Genomic DNA, 22,840 nt, shown 5'->3' with positions numbered 1-22,840 from the left:
TGTTTCCATGCTGTAAACCTCTGACATTGGCCAGAACTTTCCAGCCATTCATGCCAGTGGGATCTTCCCATTCCGCCGACAGCGCACCCCAGCCACGGATGTCCTGGCGGTGAGAGGTACATTCAATGGAAAACTCTACTGACAATGGCAGAACCCAAAGACCTGCCAATGACAGGCCACCTTCCGCCACCGTGAAACACATGGCAGGTTGCTTGGTAAATCCTGCCCAGTGTATCTACAAATGAATATGAAAAATCAAAGGCTTGTACTAATACATTGCCATCATATCCAAGAAAGCAATTTCTTTAACCTTGGCTCTGCAACAATAAAACTTATAAACACAAACATAGCTCAAAAAAAAAGACAACAGCAACATTCAAAATGCAAGCTTTGCTAATCCTTCAAGACTTGCTACTGGAGCCTTATTCTTGTTTTTTTCACATTTTAACGTGTTCAATATTTAGCAATCTTTCCCCTCTCCACAAACACTGACAGTTTTAGATTTGTTATAATTTACCAGCACACCTGGAGTTATCAACAAGAGGGTAAAAAATACATTTCCAGAGAAAGAAAATGCCAACCAGTTTCTGTGTAACATCAGTACCAGAATGTGAGCAGATTACATGATGGTAATTGAAGCAGACACGTCACATCGCAACTCTACTCATTAAACTTCAGACACCCACTGCAAAAATGTCCCAAAAACCAGATATTTTCAGCCAGATTTGCACTTTATAAATTACACTTTATAAATTGAACTAATGCAAGGCTGAAATTGACAGGATTTGGGATGTTTCGAGGAATATTTAGTTGTTAAAAATGAATCAGCAGGTAGAGTGAAACCCGGTCATTAAATCTACAGTTAGCCCATTATGCAATGATGCCTACTGTCAACGACCTGTTCACAGAACCCTACAGTGCTGAAGGAGGCCATTCAGCCCATCAAGTCTGCACCAACTGCAATCCCACCCAGGCCCTATCCCTATAACCCCACGCACGTACCCTCGCTAGTTCCCCTGACACTAAGGGTCAATTTAGTATGGCCAATCCACCTAACCCACACATCTTGGGGCTGTGGGAAGAAACTGGAGCAAACCCACGCAGACACAGGGAGAACATGCAAAGTTATTGTACATGTGGGGACACACGACATAGGGAGGATAGGGGAAGGGGATATTAGGCAGGGATTTATGGAGTTGGGGTGGAAACTAAAGGCCAAGACTGACAGAGTGGTTATCTCTGGACTCTTGCCTGTACCACGGGATAGTTTAGAGAGGAATAGGGAGAGGGAAGGTTTGAATTCATGGCTGAGGGGATGGTGCAGGAGGGAGGGGTTCAGGTACTTAAGCAATTGGGGCTCGTACTGGGGAAGGTGTGACCTCTATGAGAAGGATGGTCTACACCTTAATCAGAAGGGGACCAATATCCTGGGGGGTAAATTTGCTAAGGCCATGCAGGGAGGTTTAAACTGATTCGGGGGGGGGGGGGAGGGATCCTGAGTAGTGGGGCTGAAAGTGAGGGATGCATGGATGGGGACTGCAATGCACGGCATTGCAGAGGTGGGGTGGAGCAGGGTTTGAAATGTGTATACTTCAATGCCAGGAGTATTCGCAATAAAGTGGGTGAACTTGCAGCGTGGATCAGTACCTGGGACTTCGATGTTGTGGCTATTTCAGAGACATGGATAGAGCAGGGGCAGGAATGGATGCTGCAGGTCCCGGGGTTCAAATGTTTTAGTCGAAGTAGGGAAGGAGGTAGAAGAGGGGGAGGGGTAGCATTATTGGTCAGAGATTGTATCACAGTGTCAGAGAGGAGGTTTGATGAGGACTTATCTGTTGAGGTAGTATGGGCGGAGATTAGAAATAGGAGAGGAGAGGTCACCCTGTTGGGAGTCTTTTATAGACCTCCTAAAAGTTCTAGAGAGGTTGAGGAAAGGATTGCGGAGTCAATCCTGCTTAGGAGTGAAAGTAATAGGGCAATTGTTATGGGGGATTTTAACTTGACTAATATTGACTGGAATTGTTATAGCTCTAGCTCGTTAGAGGGGTCAGTTTTTGTTCAAAGCGTGCAGGAAGGTTTTTTGACTCAGTATGTAGACAGGCCAACTAGAGGTGAGGCTATATTGGATCTGGTGCTGGGAAATGAGCCAGACCAGGTGCTAGACTTGGAAGTTGGTGTGCATTTTGGTGATAGTGACCACAATTCGGTTACGTTCACCTTAGTGATGGAAAGGGATAGGCATGAACCTCGGGCCAGTGGTTTTAGCTGGGGGAAGGGTAATTATGAGGCTATTAGGAGAGAATTAGGAAACATAGGTTGGACTAGGAGATTACAGGGACTGGGAACGTCCGACATGTGGAGTTTTTTCAAGGAGCAGCTACTGCGAGTCTGTGATAGGTATGTCCCTGTCAGGCAAGGAGGAATTGGTAGGGCTAGGGAACCGTGGTGCACCAAAAAAGTTTCTTTGTTGGTTAAAAAGAAAAAGGAGGCTTATGTTCGGATGAGACGTGAGCACTCGGGTAGTGCACTAGAAAGCTTTAGATTGGCTAAGAGGGAGTTGAAGAGCGAGCTTAAAAGGGCTAAAAGGGGACATGAGAAGACTTTGGCGGATAGGGTTAAAGAGAATCCTAAGGCGTTCTATAGGTATGTCAAGAACAGAAGGTTGGTTAGGGCAAGTTTAGGGCCAGTTATAGATGGCAGAGGGAAGTTATGTGTGGAACCGGAGGAGATTGGTGAAGCATTGAACCAATATTTCTCTTCGGTGTTCACGCAAGGGGACATGAATATAGCTGAGGAGGACACTGGGTTGCAGGGGAGTAGAATAGACAGTATTACAGTTGATAAGGAGGATGTGCAGGATATTCTGGAGGGTCTGAAAATAGATAAATCCCCTGGTCCGGATGGGATTTATCCAAGGATTCTCTGGGAGGCAAGAGGAGTGATTGTAGAGCCTCTGGCTCTGATCTTCAGGTCGTCGTTGGCCTCTGGTATAGTACCAGAAGATTGGAGGTTAGAGAATGTTGTCCCATTGTTTAAGAAGGGGAACAGAGACTTCCCCGGGAATTATAGACCGGTGAGTCTCACTTCTGTTGTCGGCAAGATGTTGGAAAAAATTATAAGGGATAGGATTTATAGTTATTTGGAGAGTAATGAATTGATAGGTGATAGTCAGCATGGTTTTGTGGCAGGTAGGTCGTGCCTTACTAACCTTATTGAGTTTTTTGAGAAAGTGACCAAGGAGGTGGATGGGGGCAAGGCAGTGGACGTGGTATATATGGATTTTAGTAAGGCGTTTGATAAGGTTCACCATGGTAGGCTTCTGCAGAAAATGCAGATGTATGGGATTGGGGGTGATCTAGGAAATTGGATCAGGAATTGGCTAGCGGATAGGAAACAGAGGGTGGTGGTTGATAGTAAATATTCATCATGGAGTGCGGTTACAAGTGGTGTACCTCAGGGATCTGTTTTGGGGCCACTGCTGTTTGTAATATTTATTAATGATCTGGATGAGGGTATAGTTGGGTGGATTAGCAAATTTGCTGATGACACCAAAGTCGGTGGTGTGGTAGACAGTGAGGAAGGGTGTCGTAGTTTGCAGGAAGACTTAGACAGGTTGCAAAGTTGGGCCGAGAGGTGGCGGATGGAGTTTAATGCGGAGAAGTGTGAGGTAATTCACTTTGGTAGGAATAACAGATGTGTTGAGTATAAGGCTAACGGGAGGACTTTGAATAGTGTGGAGGAGCAGAGGGATCTAGGTGTATGTGTGCATAGATCCCTGAAAGTTGGGAATCAAGTAGATAAGGTTGTTAAGAAGGCATATGGTGTCTTGGCGTTTATTGGTAGGGGGATTGAATTTAGGAGTCGTAGCGTTATGTTGCAACTGTACACAACTCTGGTGCGGCCGCACTTGGAGTACTGTGTGCAGTTCTGGTCCCCACATTACAGGAAGGATGTGGAGGCTTTGGAGAGGGTGCAGAGGAGGTTTACCAGGATGTTGCCTGGTATGGAGGGGAGATCCTATGAGGAGAGGCTGAGGGATTTGGGATTGTTTTCGCTGGAAAGGCGGCGGCTAAGAGGGGATCTTATTGAAACATATAAGATGATTAGAGGTTTAGATAGGCTGGATAGTGATAGCCTTTTTCCTCTGATGGAGAAATCCAGCACGAGGGGGCATGGCTTTAAATTGAGGGGGGGTAGTTATAGAACCGATGTCAGGGGTAGGTTCTTTACCCAGAGGGTGGTGAGGGATTGGAATGCCCTGCCAGCATCAGTTGTAAATGCGCCTAGTTTGGGGGCGTTTAAGAGATCCGTAGATAGGTTCATGGACGAAAAGAAATTGGTTTAGGTTGGAGGGTCACAGTTTTTTTTTAACTGGTCGGTGCAACATCGTGGGCCGAAGGGCCTGTTCTGCGCTGTAATGTTCTATGTTCTATGTTCTATGTTCCACACAGACAGTGAGTGCTAACCACTGTGCCACCATGCTGCCCAACTCTTGTATTGGTCGTCAGAGCGCTGCAACTCACCTTTTCACCTCCATTTATGGATACAGTTATGTCCTTCAAAGCCAAGTCAAGATCTTCTCTATATCGTAATCCATAGTTCACAAATTCGATCTTGCCTTCCGAAGGCCACGTTTTAGATGGTCGATTATCTCGAATAATCCAACGTGCCTACGTGGAATTATTTTAAAAAGCAACACCATTTCCAACAGATATAATTACCAGAATGTTCTTATTGCAATACATTTATTTATAAAAATTGCTCTATGTTGAAGCCTTTTATCATCAAAGTATTGGGGAAATAACAAACTAAATTTAAAACCATAAAAGTGGAAGACAATACGGCTCAAAATGATTTATCAATTATGAAGTTTTAGCGACATAGTTTAATAATTTGGCATGAAAAGAGTCATATTAATGGCAGCAATTCGGGATAGTATGGTGCAGATCTAATTTGTATTCAGTTTTCCCTTCAAGAAGGTTTTTAATTCTTGAGCTATGAAGTATGGTCCATTGTCACTCCCCAGTTACTCAGGGAAACCAAATCAGACAAAAATTTCTCCTAATCTTCTTCTCTGTAGACGATCGCAACGTCTTCATGATCACAACTTCTGGCCATTTTGAACGAGCATCAACAATAATGAGAAACATGCGTCCTTCCAACAGTCCTGGTCATCTATCTGTAACCGTTGCTAAGCCTCTTCTGGCTATTCCCACGGATGTAATGGTGCTAATGTTGGCTGGTTTCGCACCTTCACACAAGACAGACATTCCCGCCTTCTCCTTTATTTCTGCTTCTAATCCAGGTCACCAGAAGTAGCTCCTCGCTACCTCCTTCAAAGTAGAAGATACTTCTATTCAAACCACTTGTTGACAAACTAGTTGGTAAGGGTAGTCAGGAAAGCCCATCTGCGTTGCATGAAGGTTTGACTGACTATATTTGATAATGTGCGTGTGCCGACAACAGCAATGCCCAACGCTGTATTCCGCCCACTGGCAGTGATGGAATCTCGACATGTGGTCCAAACATTGTCATTAAATGGACAACGGTCCATCAATAATCTGGATTTTCTTCCATACAAGAATTGATGGAATCTTTTTAATCCCAAAATGAATTCCTGAGTCTTCTTTCTCAATTTCAGCTTTACTCAATGTTCTAAACATAAATAGGTCTAGCTTCACCTGAAGGTATGATGTGGGAAACCAACACCATAGAGTGATGCATCACACGCTAACTGCAGGGGTAGATTGGAATCAAAATGTGCTAGGATTCTGACTTGAGCAGTGTGCCTCCTGGGCTTGCATGAACTCTTGCTCACATCGATCCACCCACTTCCACTTTTTATTTTGACACAGTAGCAAAGGTTTTAAAATGGTCGCCAAATTGGGGACAAACCTTCTGCAGTAATTTAGCTAATCCTAAGAAGGATCAACGCTGATTGACATTCTGAGGTACGGGTGCCTCGGTAATAACTTTAACCTTCAAAGGGGACTGACAAATTCGCTTGAAATGAGTTACATGTCCTAAATATTCGGCTGAAGATTGGAAAATTCCCATTTGTCCTTTCGGACACTTAATAATCCTCAATCTTCGTAGAGTGGTATCCAGGTTGCAAAGACGTTACTCCTCGTCTTTGCTAGTAACCAGGATGTCATCCAGATAACACTGAACTCCGCTTAACCTGCTTAAGATTTGGTCCATTGCTCTTTGGAACAAAGTAGTGAGGCCAAATGGTAATATTGTGTCTCAAAATAACTCTCGTGTGTCACAATCATCAGGAACTGTTCTGAATTGCCCTCGAGAAGGTGGTGAGGAGCCGCCTTCTTGAACCGTTGCAGTCCCCGAGGTGTAGGTACGCCCGCCGTGCTATTAGTGAGGGAAATCCAGGATTCTGACCCCAAACTGTAACCACCTGCAGCCAAGATCAAAGCTACTGCCCAACGTCCAGGCAATGAATCTGTCAGCTGTCAGGACTGTAGGAAATTTCATTTAACTGGAGGTCCTGCCATTAGGGTTAGCAGGCCGTCTCCGTCACTCTCTCCCCCCACCCCCACTTCTGGGCTTATGCAAACAATCTGAATTCTACACGTTTATGTTTTGCAGGTCGAGATATCAAACTGAGTTTTCCAAACCCAAGTCCTGCAATCTCAGAGGACAGATTGGTTTTAATTTTCTAATTTGAACCTTACCTCTTTGGGGGTACTGGAATACTCCTGCACTCTCTCCACTGCCACAATATTGGTTTCCACTTCAGAGGTCATGCGTACCAGCCAGTTTAATGTTGATGTAATCTAAACAATAACGAGACATTCTTAGGGACATAGGAACAGGAGTGGACCACTTTGTACTTGTTTATCGTTCAGTTTGATTGTGGCTGATCTGAACCAATTGCATTTATTCCTGCCAAATCATAGAATCCCTACAGTGCAGGAGGAGGCCATTTGGCCCATCGAGTCTGCACCGACCACAATCCCATCCAGGCCCTATTCCCGTAACCCCACATATTTACCCTGTTAATCTCCCTGACACTAAGGGTCAATTTAGTGTGACCAATCAATGTAACCCGCACATCTTTGGACTGTGGGAGGAAACCGGAGCACCTGGAGGAAACCCACGCAGACACGGGGAGAATGTGCAAACTCCACACAAACAGTCACCCAAGGTCAGAAGTGAACCCACGTCCCTGGCGCTGTGAGGCAGCAGTGCTAACCACTATGCCACCGTGCCGCCCATTTAACCTCCTTTGATAAGTTTGCTCAACAAAAGTCCAGCAAACTGTGTTGATCTTTTGGGGAGCAGCAATTGCCTGATTTTACTGGGTATCTTTCTCATTTGTCAAATGATAAATTAATGGAAATAGCTTCTAAAAGTAAAAATTTGAATCTACCACCATTAAGATGTGCATGAATCAAAGTGAATATAAATTCCAAGATGATGCCAACATGGTACACAATAAAATATTTTGTTCTCACTTTACTGACAAACCCAATTGAGAGACAAAAATAATGCAATCTGTACAGTTGCTACAGTGAGGTAATCTCTCGAGATATTCTGTTACTGAAAGCTACCGTGTGACATTGAGTTTAAAGTTTATTTATTAGTGTCACAAGTAGGCTGACATTAACATTGCAATGAAGTCACTGTGAAAATCCCCTAGTCGCCACACTCCGGCACCTGTTCGGGTACACTGAGGGAGAATTTAGCATGGCCAATGCACCTAACCAGCACGTCTTTCGGACTGTGGAAGGAAACCGGAGCACCCGGAGGAAATCCACGCAGACACGGGGAGAATATGCACACTCCACACAGGCAGTGACCCAAGCCAGGAATTTGAACCCGGGTCCCTGGCACTGTGAGGCAGCAGCACCAACCACTGTGCCACCGTGAATTGAGGATTTTATAAAACAAAGGATCCATTGGAATAGTCAGACTTTGCTTCAAGCAGGAAAGTAATTTCCATTTCACTTTACAACTCCAAAAAGGTACAAAGAAATATTGCACGACTCCATTAGATTGCCTCAGTGTAACAGCAAAGACCGGGTATTTTGTGATGCGTCGCCCACTTCCTCACCCACTTTCCACCCTCTAGGAAGCTCAATAGGATTGTCCTTCGCCTTGGACATTTAGCAACCTCACAATGATAGTCAAAAAGCTCGATTCCATTCAGGGAAGAGCAGCTTGCTTGATTGCTACCAGTCAACAAGCCCTTCCTTCACTGGTGTATCATGGCTGCAGTCACACTGAGAGCAACCTCTATGACCAAGGACAAGAGCAGCAATGCTGTGAGAACACCAGTCACACCATCACCTCAAACCAATTAGAAATGGACAGCTAATGTAGTCTTCCCAGCCACACCCCAGCCCAAGGTAAAATAAGGAAAAGTACAGCAGATTAAACTAATCAGCGCAAAAGGGCAATGAAATGTTAAACTTATTCATTCATCGGATGTGGAAGTCACTGGCTAGGCCAGCATTCATGGCCTATTCTTAATTGCCCTTGAGAAGGTGGTAGTAAGCTGCCTTCTTGAACAGTCTACGTGATGTAGGTATACCCACAGTGCTGTTAGAAAAAGTTCAGGATTTTGAGTGTGAAGGAGCAGCAATATATTTCCAAGTCAGGATGAGGAGTGGCTTGGAGAGAAACTTGCAGTTGGTGGCGTTCCTTTGCATCTGTTGTCATTGTCCTTCTAGGTGGTAGAGGTCACAGGTTTGGAATGTGCTTTCAAAGGTGAGTCGCTGCAGTGCATGTTGTAGATGGTACACACTGCTGCCACCGTGTGTCAGGGGTGGAGGGAGACAATGTTTAAGGTGGTGGATGGGGTGTTAATGAAACGGGCTGCTTTGTCGTGGCTGGTGTCAAGCTTCTTGCGTGTTGTTGGAGCCGCATTCATCCAGTTCAGTTTCTGGTCAATGATAACTGCCAAGATGTTGATGATGGGGGATTCAGCATTGCTCATGCCATTGAATGTCAAGAGGAGATAATTAGTTTCTCTTTTGTTGGAGATGGTCATTGCCTGGCATTTGTGTGGCATGAATGTTACTGCCACTTTTCAGCCCAAACCAGAATATTGTTCAGGTCTTACTCCATTTAGGCATGAACTGCTTCAGTATCTGAGGAGTCGTGAACGGTGCTGAACATTCCACGAACATCCCCAACTTCTGACCTTGTGATGGAGGAAAGGTCATTGATGAAACAGCTGAAGCTGATTAGGCCTAGGGCACTACCCTGAGGAACTCCTGCAACGATGTCCTGGGACTGAGAGGATTGACCTCGAACAACCGGTATGAATTCAACCAGTGAAGGATACAGGCACGTGCACGCACCCCCCCCACCTCCCCGATTCCTACTGACTTCAGTTTTACTAGGGCTCCTTGATGTCACAATCAGTAAGTGCTTGCTGCTTTTATGTCAAGGGCAGTCATAACTCTAATTCTAGACATTCAGTGGAAACTACTACTGAAAAAATTAAGTCGGACGTAATGCAGTTCAATTACAGAAGTTTATAATGATAATAATCTAACTATTTAAAAGTATAAATGTATTTCTCCATACCTGTAGAGCATATGATATAGATAACCCGACAATCCCCGGGCTGACACTATCTCTGTAAGCCACAGCAAACAGGGCAGCAAAAAGAACAATGCAATTGCCAACAAACTCCAGTCTCACAGCCAACCACCTGGTGGGATGTTAACAAGATAAAAATAGTTAATCTAATCATCGTGCGGTTGGTCAAACCAGCTCGCTTGCTCCCTCGAGCAATTTGGAACATGCTTAGTTGGTGCAAGAATAATCAGCACCACTTACATTAAATTTGGTTTGACAATCAAGACTAATTGACCAAGCATTCAAGTGAATCCACTTTTAATGACTTCTGTGTTTCCAAAACAGAGTGGTGCAAATGACCAAATGTAGAAATGTGTTATTACATTACCTGTTGGCAACAATGCTGGGGTAATAAGCTTTCTGGTTTTCATCAACCCTGGAGTCATTCTGGTGTATAAAACGACCTTCTTCTCCAAACGCACGGATAACACTGACACCAAGCAGAGTTTCGTTGAAGTTTGAGAATATGGGTGACCGGCTGGCCGATTCCAACCTTTTCAACTGACGCGAGGTAGCCACGTAGTATCTCTAAAAGCAGAAGAGGCATCAATGAGTCTACAGAATTCTAACAGTCGCCAAAAAACAAGGAACAAGCAGCATTTTTAACAAGCCAAAATTAATCACCTCTCTTCCACTAACACTCAATCTAGATTAGCCACAAAACTCAGGAGGTAATAATGTCCATGACTTCACATCTGCCATTGTCTAAACTCTCGACAAAACAGAGGGCTCAGGGCCGCTAGACCTTCTGACCCCTGAAACTACCAGCAACTATAAAGGACTAGAACGCAAATTATGCAAGGATGGCACTAACTACAAACAGAATCCAAGCCAACTGAAGGCAAAATTGAGCCACAGATCTTTTCTTATTGACTTTGTTTAGTCTCATAGTTAAAGTTTATTTATTAGTGTCACAAGTAGGCTTACATTAACACTGCAATGAAGTTACTGTGAAAATTCCCTAGTCGCCACACTCCGACGCCTGTTTGGGTACACTGAGGGAGAATTTAGCATGGCCAATTGACCTAACCAGCACGTTTAGGACAGTGGGAGGAAACCGGAGCACCCGGAGGAAACCCACGCAGACACAGGGAGAACTGCAGACTCTGCACAAACAGTGACCCAAGCCGGGAATCAAACCCAGGTCCCTGGCGCTGAGACAGCAGTGCTAACCACTGTGCCACTATGTCACCCATTATCCTCTCACCCATTATCCCAGCTGTCCTCTACAGCACTTAGTTAAACAATGCTCTTCATTTGTGAATCTTAACAGAAATAACATACCATTAACACCAAGGATCCCTATCTGTTTCAATGGCATCTTGATAGCTATGACAATGGGAGATCAATGCTGTTTCATTATCATGGATCACCCTCCACTGTGAGCCAATAACATGCCACATGACTGAAACCCCATGTGAAAAGTTAGGATTACGAGCTTATCTCTTGGTTACTGTCACAGCCTGAATGCTGCAGAATGGACCAGTAACACCATCTCTCTCTCGCTGCTGTTCTCAAGTCCAGGACCCAATCTCTGCTACGTTTTGGAATACGTCACAGAGATAGAGAATTTCAATTGAAAGGAACTTCATGTGTTGTAGCATTCACTTTGGTAAAAGATGGATGACAGTTGAAGAGACTGTCTCTAGAAATTACAGCTTATATCAGCCACAGCACATTCAAAGCACAAGAAAATGGTTACAATGCTGCATTCATTTGAAGTTTGGTTCATTACGGATTCCATTATCATTTTTTTAAAATCTGGGTATTAAAAACCCTGATTATTTTATCTGTTTTCAGCTTATTTGAGAGATTCAAACAATACCTTTATGTCAGGAATAAAGTTAGTATAACATTAACCCTGAGATACGGAAGTAAAACAATTTCAGAAAAGTTAAGACATTTCTCCTGATGCCCCTTTTCCCTATTATTTTTGTATTCACTCACAGGATGCGGACAACACAGCAACGGACACTCCTTACTGCCAATCCCCAATTGCCATTGAGGACATATCAAAAGGCAGTTAAAAGTCAACCACATTGACGTGGGTTTGGAGTTACCTCCATGACAGACCAGGAAAGGATGGCAAATTTCTCCACCCGAATCAGAGTCAAACTTTCCTCTTTGATTTTGATTTGATTTATTATTGTCATATGTATTAACATACAGTGAAAAGTATTGTTTCTTGTGCGCTATACAAAGCATACCGTTCATAGAGAAGGAAAGGAGAGAGTGCAGAATGTCGTGTTACAGTCATAGCTCGGGTGTAGAGAAAGATCATTTCAATGCAAGGTAAGTCCATTCAAAAGTCTGACAGCAGCAGGGAAGAAGCTGTTCTTGAGTCAATTGGTACGTGACCTCAGACTTTTGTATCTTTTTCCCAACAGAAGAAGGTGGAAGAGAGAATGTCCGGGGTGTGTGGGGTCCTTGATTATGCTGGCTGCTTTTCCGAGGCAGCGGGAAGTGTAGACAGAGTCAATGGATAGGAGGCTGGTTTGTCTCTAACATTGCTCAATTTTAATTGCCCTCCCCCCTCAGCCACCCCAATGTTTGAAGTAAAGTAGCTCTCACGTGCCTTTTTTCCTTTTAAGCATCCTGGCCGTAGTGTTCATTTCACAGGCAAGAGGGAAACTAGAAGTTATTCTTTGGTTAAAAAGTTGCTTCCTAGCTCTCAAAAACCTAGATTCTGAAGATTGAGAACTTTGTACCGACAATATAACCAGGGCAACCTTTCATACTAATAAGCACACACTTTGGCAGTAATCCTATTAGCTGCAGCAGAACGGAGTCGCACCCAGATCAGAAAACACTAGCAAAATATTGATATAGTGGACTTTCTGGATCACTTTAAATAAACTCATCCATTGTCATTGGGTCCTTCCCTCTCCAACCAAGCTACCACCACTGAAGTCAATTAATGCCTTGATACAGGCATTTGACAAATAAGTTCAAGTTTATTCATTAGTGTCACAAGTAAGGCTTACATTAACACTGCAATGGACTTACTGTGAAATTCCCCTAGTTGCCACACTCCTTTGCCTGTTCGGGTCAATGCACCTGACTAGCACGTCTTTCAGAATGTGGGAGGAAACCAGAGCACCCGGAGGAAACCCACGTAGACACGGGGAGAGTGTGCAAACTCCACACAGACAGTGACCCAAGCCAGAAATCGAACCCGGTCCCTGGCGCTGTGAAGCAGCAATGCTAACCACTGTGCTACCGCAAATAGTAAGATATTGTGCAAGTGTATCTCAGAGTAAACTCTTGTACACTTATGAAATACACTTCATAGTGAGGGAGCAGATCATAAACGCGGCTAACTTGGTGCTGCTAACAGTTAAGTAATAAATACCTAAACTCTTTGGAATCTCTTTTGAAACCTGGTATTATTTCTCCACGTGACCTCTGCAATTATTGCGCATTTAAAGAAACAGCTAAAACGAATTTAAAATTTCTTCCACATTATCGAGAGATACTGTGTACCATTTAAAATAATCACGTCAGCACAATATTTTCACATTATGCTCGTATGTGTGTTTTTTTGAAATTACACCAGCATTTTTGGAATTAATTATGAAGGGAAGTCACCCTCTCTTTACACCAATTGCAGATAAACACGAGATGAGTCAAATAACCAGTGAACCCTGTACATTCTTATAAGAACGAATAACATGCACCTCAATTCCAAATCGCTTTCTCCGCCTCATATTCCAAACTGAGGATCAAGTTTGGTGGCTTCGCTTTGGAAATCTCCAATATACACGACAAAAATTCAAAGTGTACAAAAAATTACTTCATATTCATTTGGATAAGATTGTGAAATTAATTATTCCATGCATTAAATGGAAAATTAAATGGAACAAAAATCACTGGATTTAGAATTTATCAGAATGACCAATGCGATTTTTAGAATCAAAGTATTTGTTTTCTTTCTACCTGTTTCAGAAAAATGTCTTCCATCTTTAAGTCCAGCCTATGAAACCTAAGAATGTGACATACGTTATAAAATATTAACCTCTTACCAGCAGTGCCAATATAAATGGGTGGAATGATAGACAATCACATAATTGCTACTGTAATTTCTTCATTAATGCAAAAGGTGGCAACACTGGTTTGAAACGCGATTATGACCTTAAGGGAAGTGCAATCATCAAAAACCTGGAGAATCTTAATGCAACTTAAACAGAAAGTTGCAACACAATTCCTTATTCTAGATCTGTCACTAATTATAAAATATTTTTCCGCAGCAGATTTATTTAGGATGAGCGAGCAGTTTAAACTCAACTTGATTCTTCAAATTATAGAATCATAGAATCCCTACAGTGCAGAAAGAGGCCATTCAGCCCAGCGAGTCTGCACCGACCACAATCCCACCCAGGCCCATAACCCCATGCATTGATCCTAGCTAGTCCCCCTGACACGAAGGGAGAATTTAGCATGGCCAATTCACCTAACCCACACATCTTTGGACTGTGGGAGGAAACCGGAGCATCCAGAGCTGCTACCAGAAGGATGTGGAGGCTTTGGAGAGGGTACAGAAGATTTACCAAGATGTTGCCTGGTATGGGGGGCATTAGCTATGAGGAGAGGTTGGAGAAACTTGGTTTGTTCTCACTGGAACGACGGAGGTTGAGGAGTGACCTGATAGAAGTCTACAAGATTACAAGGGGCATGGACAGAGTGGATAGTCAGAAGCTTTTCCCCAGGGTGGAAGAGTCAATTATTAGGGGGCATAAATTTAAGGTGCGAGGGGCAAGGTTTAAAGGAGGTGTACAAGGTAAGTTTGTTTTTAAACAGAGTGGCGGGTGCCTGGAACCCCCTGCCAGGGGAGGTAGTGGAAACGGATACGATAGTGAGTTTTAAGGGGCGTTTTGACAAATACATGAATAGGATGGGAATAGAGGGATATGGTCCCCGGAAGGGTAGGGGGTTTTAGTTCAGACAGACAGCATGGTCGGTGCAGGCTTGGAGGGCCAAAGGGGCCTGTTCCTGGGCTGTAACTTTCTTTGCTCTTTGTTCAAAGAACAAACACCTCGCATTCCATTGCTACACCACCACACGGCGATCAGGGAATTTCCTCTTCTGAACAGCTTTCACATATGGAACACTTTACCTGGCGTTCCAAATTCCAGTGACATCAATCTACCAGAGTCTCCTAATGATCATTGTTGATAAATGCCCACACTAAAGCAGAATCCACACTTGCAGTACATTACTGACCCGAGCACAAATAAAATGATCTGAGAGCCTCAGCAGGGAAGCAAATTTATACCAGTATAATTAACAACCAGACAGGAAAATTAAATTCTGAGTAATCTTGAAAAATGATTCCTATAAAATTTTTATGGAGCATAACGATTTCATTAATACTGACCTGTACGAATATGTAGATAAATCCCAAGGGTGGAATGATCACGGTTGCTATTGGAGTGGCCACTAGAATCACCGTGCAAGAAACCAGAACATTAAATAGCGATCCCAAGAACATTTTAATCACTATCGGAATCACAGAGTCTATGGTATCAATGTCTTTGGAGAAGCGGTTTACCAAATTCCCACTCGGTGTTCGCTCAAAAAAGCTCATTGGTGACATCAGGATATCAAACAGCACGTGATCGTGGAGCCAGCGCGAAGCCGATATCCCCCCCATGCTCATCATCGCTGACGATAAAAGGACAAAAAGACCTGCAACATTTAACAGAAGTTTAGTTCCAGACCGACAAGCAGCAGCATAGAAATCATAGAAACCCTACAGTGCAGAAGGAGGCCATTCGGCCCATCGAGTCTGCACCGCCCACAATCCCACCCAGGCCCTACGCCCATATCCCTACATATTTACCCGCTAATCCCTCTAACCTACACATCTCAGGACACTAAGGGGCAATTTTAACATGGCCAATCAACCTAACCCGCACATCTTTGGACTGTGGGAGGAAACCGGAGCACCCGGAGGAAACCCACGCAGACACGAGGAGAATGTGCAAACTCCACACAGACAGTGACCCAAGCCGGGAATCGAACCCAGGTCCCTGGAGCTGTGAAGCAGCAGTGCTAACCACTGTGCTACTGTGCCGCCCTACCAGCAGCAACACCAAAAGTTAGTTGAACACCTTTAATGTGGAAATGCAGCCTTCAGGATTTCAGAGAGGAAGGGAAAGGAAGAGCCAAACAGAGGACACATTATTCACTCGAAGGATGGTGAGTGCCTGGAATGAGGTAGTAGTAGAGGCGGGTACAATTTTGTCCTTTGTTAAGCATTTAGACAGTTATATGGGTAAGATGGGTATAGAGGGATATGGACCAAATGTGGGCAATTGGGACTAGCTTAAGAGTTAACAAAAAGGGCGGCATGGACAAGTTGGGCCGAAGGGGCTGTTTCCATGCTGTAAACCTCTATGACTCTATTAGGCGATGAAAGCAAAAGCTTGGTCAAATAGATAGGTTTTAAAGGGGAGGGAAACATTTAAGGCAGTGAATTATGTCAAGTTAGAGAACGCGACACAGGAAAGACGGGAACACACACACGGGGACACGAACACACACAAAAGTCAAACAGAATCTAATACAAGAGAGGACAGACTTCTGAATGTCAAGTTGATGAAGCATTCGAGGCCAGCTAGTGGAGTAACTCAAGTCGGGATGACAAAGACATGAATAACGGTTTACATGACAGATGGGCAGGGAGAGGGGGAGAGAGGGAGAGAAGGGGAGGCAACATTTTGGAGATGGGCTGAGGTAGAGATGAAGGCAGGTCACATTATGAAGATAGAAGCAGCCACACTTCATGCTTGAGAAGAATGGGATTAGAAGCTAAAATTGGGGTCAAATATGACACTGGGCTGGGGCTGTCAACAACGTAAGAGTTTTAACAACACCAGGTTAAAGTCCAACAGGTTTATTTGGTAGCAAATGCCAACTGTCAACTGTCAACAACAGTTCTTCCAAAGGCAATGGCCAAGGATGGCACTTGTAACCGGAGACAAAAATAACTTTGATCACTAATGTGGTTCAAGCTTTAGTTACCCCAGAGGGCAGGCAGGGGGAGGGAAGAAGCAGAGGCAACCAAGTGCCAAGTCCCTTTCTTGGCAATAAACAAATTCATGAGCTCCTCAAGAGGAGCAGATGGAGACAAATGGTTCAAGGAGATGGATGGTATTGCAGAAAGAAAGCCAATGGTTACCTCTGCTCTTGGGGATTATCCTAGGGTAGCATGAAGTTGAGGCAAAGAAAAGGGGTCAGCAGAATGTGAGATGGTTTACCTAAATTTGGCGATGAATGGTTAAGCAAGCTGGATGCCATATATGGTCACATTCACATCCCTTCGACTTGTGTGCAAAGACAAGGGTCACCGGGGGGGGCAAGTGGGAGAGAAACTGTGAACGCCTTCCTCAGAAAATGATGAAGGATGGAGCTAAGGAGGAGGATACGATTGAGCAAGCAAACAGCTGCTGGTGTGCCATGAAGGAAGGGAAACCAAAGGTCAGGTGGTTGGCAGATGTTAAGTCTCAATTGTCATTTATATTAATAATTTGGATGAGAATTTAGGAGGCATGGTTAGTAAGTTTGCAGATAACACTAAGATTGGTGACATAGTCGAGATTGAAGGAGGTTATCTCGGATTGCAGCCGGATCTTGATCAATTGGGCCAGAGGGCTGACGAATGGCAGATGGAGTTTAATTTAGATAAATGTGAGGTGATGCATTCTGGTCGATCGAACCAGGGCAGGACTTACTCAGTTAATGGTAGGGTGTTGGGGAGAGTTAGAGAACAAAGAGGGATATGGGCCAAGTGCGGGCAATTGGGACTAGCTTGATCGTTTAAAAAAAAAACGGTGGCATGGACAAGTTGGGCCGAAGGGTCTGTTTCCATAGCTCATTGAAGGTGGAGTCACAGGTGGACAGAGTGGTGAAGGCGGCATTCGGCACGCTTGGTTTCATTGGTCAAAATATTGAAAACAGGAGTTGGGACGTCTTGTTGAAGTTGTACAAGACATTGGTAAGGCCACACTTGGAATACTATGTGCAGTTCTGGTCACCCTGTTATAGAAAGGATATTATTAAACTAGAAAGAGTGCAGAAAAGATTTACTAGGATGCTACCAGGACTTGATGGTTTGAGTTATAAGGAGAGGCTGGATAGACTGGGACTTTTTTCTCTGGAGCATGGAAGGCTTAGGGGTGATCTTACAGGTCTCCCAAAGGTAGGGGAGTCTAAAACTAGAGGGCATAAGTTTAAGGTGAGAGGGGAGAGATACAAAAGGGTCCAGAGGGGCAATTGTTTCACACAAAGGTTGGTGAGTGTCTGGAACAAGCTGCGAGAGGTAGTAGTAGAGGCGGGTACAATTTTGTCTTTTAAAAAGCATTTACACAGTTACATGGGTAAGATGGGTATAGAGGGATATGGGGCAAACGTGGGCAATTGGGACTAGCTTGGTTGTTTAAAAAAAGGGCGGCATAGACAATTTGGGCCGGAGGGCCTGTTTCCATGCTGTAAACCTCTATGATTTTAATGACAGCTGACTTGTGGCAGGGAGGGTGTTGTAGAGGGGAGAATGCAGGGGAAGAGTTACAAAAAAGTTCAGAGTTATACAGCACCTATTTTCCACTATAACTCCGTTCAACAGATCTGAACAACATCTACGATCATGATGCCAACTCAAAATAGTACAAGATCGCATTCACATCACTATTTGGGAGAATGTAAAACTGCTACTTGCAGTTTTACACAAACTAAAGCCAATGACTTCGGCAATCCATAACAAAATTCCAACAGGTGTTACAAACAGAATCCATGCCTTAAGAGCAACACATTTATCAAAAGAAACTGCTTACAGCAGCTGCAATAATCCAATTGTGGTCCAAATGCCCGGATTATAAAACACAATGTTCCTCAAAATGTTTTCAGAAGCAGTAACCTTTTCATCTTGTTTCACATTAACGTTGCAAATCAAAGTCATTCTTACAAACCTTGAATTATTCCAAGTGCGCCATACACTCCCAGCCTGAGTGAAGTATGTTGTTGGGTCCCATTAACAACTGGATCATCTGTCCACAAACTCAACCAGTAATTAGAGGATAAAGAGGCTACATGTTGGCACAGGTAGAATAGGACAATGCAGAAAGAAATGCAGGTTCCAATTGCCCTCATATATGACCAGAAAACAGAGAATTTCACCTGAATTTAAAGAAACATAAAATGAGAAAGATCAGAATTACATGCAAACAGATCATCAAATTGTGAGAGAATGCAAAGCCATATGATAAATGCTGCTCATGTCACAACCTTGAGGTCAGTGGTCCACATCCCAGGCTGACAAATACCAACTGTACATGAGGAATTTTAATAGCGTTTGGCTTTGCTCCTCGACGAGATGACAATGTAGTATCTCAACTTCAAGAAAAAACTGCTGTCATTATCACAGCACAAATCCAACGAAACAAAATTGACCTGCACATCCTCACATAAGTTGCTCGACACATCAATTTTATTGCCATATACGGCACCTTAAAGTCAATCTGATCCAAACAGACTAATATTTCCTTCCCAAGGAACAAAAGAAAACAAAGAAATGTATTCTGTTTTCAAAAGAGAAAATGCTAGAAAATCTCAGCAGATTTATCCACCTCAAAAAAAGTGCTGACGTTTCGATTCCAGATGACCCTAAAGGGTCAGCTCTTTTCTCTCCTTACAGATGCTGCCAGACCTGCTGAGATTTTCCAGCATTTTCTCTTTTGGTTTCAGATTCCAGCATCCGCAGTAATTTGCTTTCATCCAACGTATTCTGTTTTTTCATTCACGTGGGTGTTGCCAGCAGAGACAGCATTTCTCTCTATTCCGCAGTTGCCCTTGGGAAGGCTTGACTTTTACAAAAAGGTGAAACTATGACAACTGCACGGTTCCATTCGAGAAACATTGTAATTGGCAAAAGATTCCTCAATCCAGGCTTAGAGTGATTTAAACGAACTAAGAGGTTCCAAATCTTATGTAAACATTAGCTTTAGTTGAGCTCAATTTGAGTTACTGCCGTATTAAAATTCCGATTGCAGTCAAGCACTTACTTCACAACTCTTGATCAACTCGATTTTACACGAGTAAATTGGGGAAAATGTCAAACGGAGAGAGAGTAGGAGAGCAATAGTGACAGGGGATTCTATCGCAAGGGGAACAGATAGATGTTGCTGTGACTGCAGGTATGACGATTGGATGGCACGTTGCCTCCATGGTGCCAGAGTCCAGGCTGTCACTGAGCAGCTGCAGGACATTCTGAAGGGAGAAATTGAACAGCCAGAGATCATGGCCCATGTCAGTGCCAACAATACAATTAGAAAGAGGGATGAGGTCCTGCAAGCAGAATGTAGGGAGCTAGGAAATGAATTATAAAACAGCACCTCAAAAGGTAGTAACCTCAGGATTATTCCCAGTGTCACACGCTAGCGAGAGCTGGGAGAGTTGACCAGGTGAATGTGTGACGGGAGAGATGGTGTGGGATGGAGGGGAGGGAGGGATTTAGATTCCTGAGGAATTGGGACCAATTCTGGAGAAGGTGGGACCTGTACAAGCAAAAACTAGGGCATATCAAACTGCAAAAGCTAGTGGCAAGCTGGAGGATTGAGAGAATTAAAAGGCTCAGCAAAACGCTACTAAAAATAGAATCAAAAGAGCAAGATGAGCTAGGAAAGGAAACTAGCAGAAAACATAAACACAGATCTCACCTTCTGTAAGTATATAAGGAGAGAGAAAATAGCTAAAGTAAATGTTGGCCCTTTAGAAGACGATACTGGTGAGGTATAGAGTCATAGAGGTTTACATCATGGAAACAGGCCCTTTGGCCCAACTTGTCCATGCCGCCTTTTTTTTTTTTAAAAACCCCAATTGCCCACACATTTGGCCCATATCCCTCTATACCCATCTTACCCATGTAACTATCTAAATACTTTTTAAAAGACAAAATTGTACCCGCCTCTACTACCACCTCTGGCAGCTTGTTCCAGACACACCACCATGTGTTTGAAAAAATTGCCCCTCTGGACACTTTTGTATCTCTCCCCTCTCACCTTAAACCTCTGCCCTCTAATTTTAGACTCCCCTACCTTTGGGAAAAGATATTGACTATCTAACTGATCTATGCCCCTCATTATTTTATAGACCTCTATAAGATCACCCCCTCAGCCTTCTACACTCCAAATAAAAAAGTCCCAGTCTATCCAGCCTCTCCTTTTAACTCAATCCATCAAGTCCTAGTAACATCCTAGTAAATCTTTTCTGCACTCTTTCTAGTTTAATAATATCCTTTCTATAGTAGGGTGACCAGAACTGTACACAGTATTCCAAGTGTGGCCTTACCAATGTCTTGTACAACTTCAACAAGACGTCCCAACTCCTGTATTCAATGTTCTGACCAATGAAACCAAGCATGCTGAATGCCTTCTTCACCACTCTGTCCACCTGCGACTCCACTTTCAAAGAGCTATGAACATGTACCCCTAGATCTCTTTGTTCTGGAACTCTCCCCAATGCCCTACCATTGACTGACTAAGTCCTGCCCCAGTTCAATCTATCAAAATGCATCACCTTACATTTATCTAAATTAAACTCCATCTGCCATTCGTCAGCCTACTGGCCCAATTGATCAAGATCCCATTGCAATTGGAGGTAACTTTCTTCACTGTCCACTATGCCACCAATCTTGGTGTCATCTGCAAACTTACTAATCATGCCTCCTATATTCTCATCCAAATCATTAATATAAATGACAAATAACAGTGGACCCAGCACTGATCCCTGAGGCACACCGCTGGTCACAGGCCTCCAGTTTGAAAAACCAACCCTCTACAACCACCCTTGTGCACCAGTCCCTGAAGGTATGCGTGCAGGTGCAGCAGGCGGTAAAGAAGGCAAATGGTATGTTGGCCTTCATAGCAAGAGGATTTGAGTGTAGGAGCAGGGATGTCTTGCTGCAATTATACAAGGCCTTGGTGAGGCCACACCTGGAATGTTGTGTGCAATTTGATCTCCTTTTCTGAGTTAACGGGAAGGCAGAGGCACTAAGCCAATATTTTGCCTCTGTCTTCACGGTAGAGAAGAATGAAGATTTTCCAAAACCTGTAGTTAATGCAGAGCAACTTGGTGCAATAACAATCATTAGGGAGAAGGTATTGAATAAACTAATGGGATTAAAGGCAGACAAGTCTCTGGGACCTGATGGCCTGCACCCTAGAGTATTAAAGGAGGTGGCAGCAGGGATGGTGGATGTATTGGTTTTGATATTTCAAAATTCCTTGGATTCTGGTAAGGTCCCAGTGGACTGGAAACGCGCTAATGTGACACCCCTATTCAAAAATGGAGAGGGGCAAAAAATAGGAAACTATAGGCCGGTTAGCTTGACCTCTGTGGTGGGGAAGTTGCTGGAATCAATCATCAAGGAGGAGATGAATGAGTATTTGGAAAAACAAAGCTCAATCCACCATTGTCAGTATGGTTTTATGAAGGGTAAGCCATGCTTGACAAATTTGCTCAAATTCTTTGAGGACATAACCAGCAAGGTGGATAGTGGGGAGCCAATGGATGTGGTATATCTGGGACTTCGAGAAGCGTTTGACAAGGTGCCGCATGGTGGGAAAATAGGCAGTGAAGAGATATCAAGATTCTACAGACAGATATAGATAGGCTGGGAAAATGGGCTAACATTTGACCGATGGCTTTTAATGTGGGTAAGTGTGAGGTTGTCCATTTTGGCAGAAAAAATAGAAAGGCAAATTATTACCCAAATGGAAAGCAGATTCAAAATGCATCCGGGAAGAGAAATCTGGATGTCCTTGTTCATGAACCGCAAAAGTCGGCATGCAGGTGCAGCACATAATAAAAAGGGCAAGTGGGCTGTTTGCATTTGTTGGATAAGGGCTGGAGTATAAAAAGTAGAGAAGTGTTGTTGCAATTGTATAGGGTGTTGGTGAGACCGCATCTGGAGTATTGTGTCCAGCTTTGGTTTCCTTATTTGAGGAAAGATGCAGTGGCATTGGAGGCAGTTCAGAGGAGGTTCACCAGATTGATTCCAGGGATGAAAGGGTTGACGTATGAGGAGAGATTAAACAGTTCGGGCTTATAGTTGCTGAAGTTTAGAAAGATGAAAGGGGATCTGATCGAGGTATATAAAACTTTAAAAGGAATTGATAAAGTAAATGTAGACCAAATGTTTCCACTTATGGGGCAATCTAGAACAAGAGGTCACAGGTAT

The 22,840-nt window shown here is 43.7% G+C and overlaps 1 protein-coding gene across 4 annotated transcripts in view; it reads right to left on the bottom strand.

Annotated features, from left to right (window-relative positions):
- abcc1 (ATP binding cassette subfamily C member 1 (ABCC1 blood group)) overlaps positions 1–22,840 on the bottom strand; it is a 110,939-nt gene that overhangs the window by 9,165 nt on the left and 78,934 nt on the right. For all 4 annotated transcript variants that reach the window (XM_078240912.1, XM_078240913.1, XM_078240914.1 and 1 more), the window contains 6 exons: positions 18,573–18,780; positions 14,981–15,291; positions 9,935–10,134; positions 9,553–9,679; positions 6,690–6,791; positions 4,524–4,670 (listed from right to left, as the gene is read on the bottom strand). In XM_078240912.1, coding sequence (XP_078097038.1) covers positions 4,524–4,670; positions 6,690–6,791; positions 9,553–9,679; positions 9,935–10,134; positions 14,981–15,291; positions 18,573–18,780 — 1,095 coding nt within the window. The remainder of the gene's footprint in view (positions 1–4,523; positions 4,671–6,689; positions 6,792–9,552; positions 9,680–9,934; positions 10,135–14,980; positions 15,292–18,572; positions 18,781–22,840) is intronic.

The sequence above is a fragment of the Mustelus asterias genome, chromosome 23 (genome assembly GCF_964213995.1).
Source record: "Mustelus asterias chromosome 23, sMusAst1.hap1.1, whole genome shotgun sequence".
NCBI lineage: Eukaryota > Metazoa > Chordata > Chondrichthyes > Carcharhiniformes > Triakidae > Mustelus > Mustelus asterias.
This window is presented reverse-complemented; position numbering and strand designations above follow the sequence as displayed.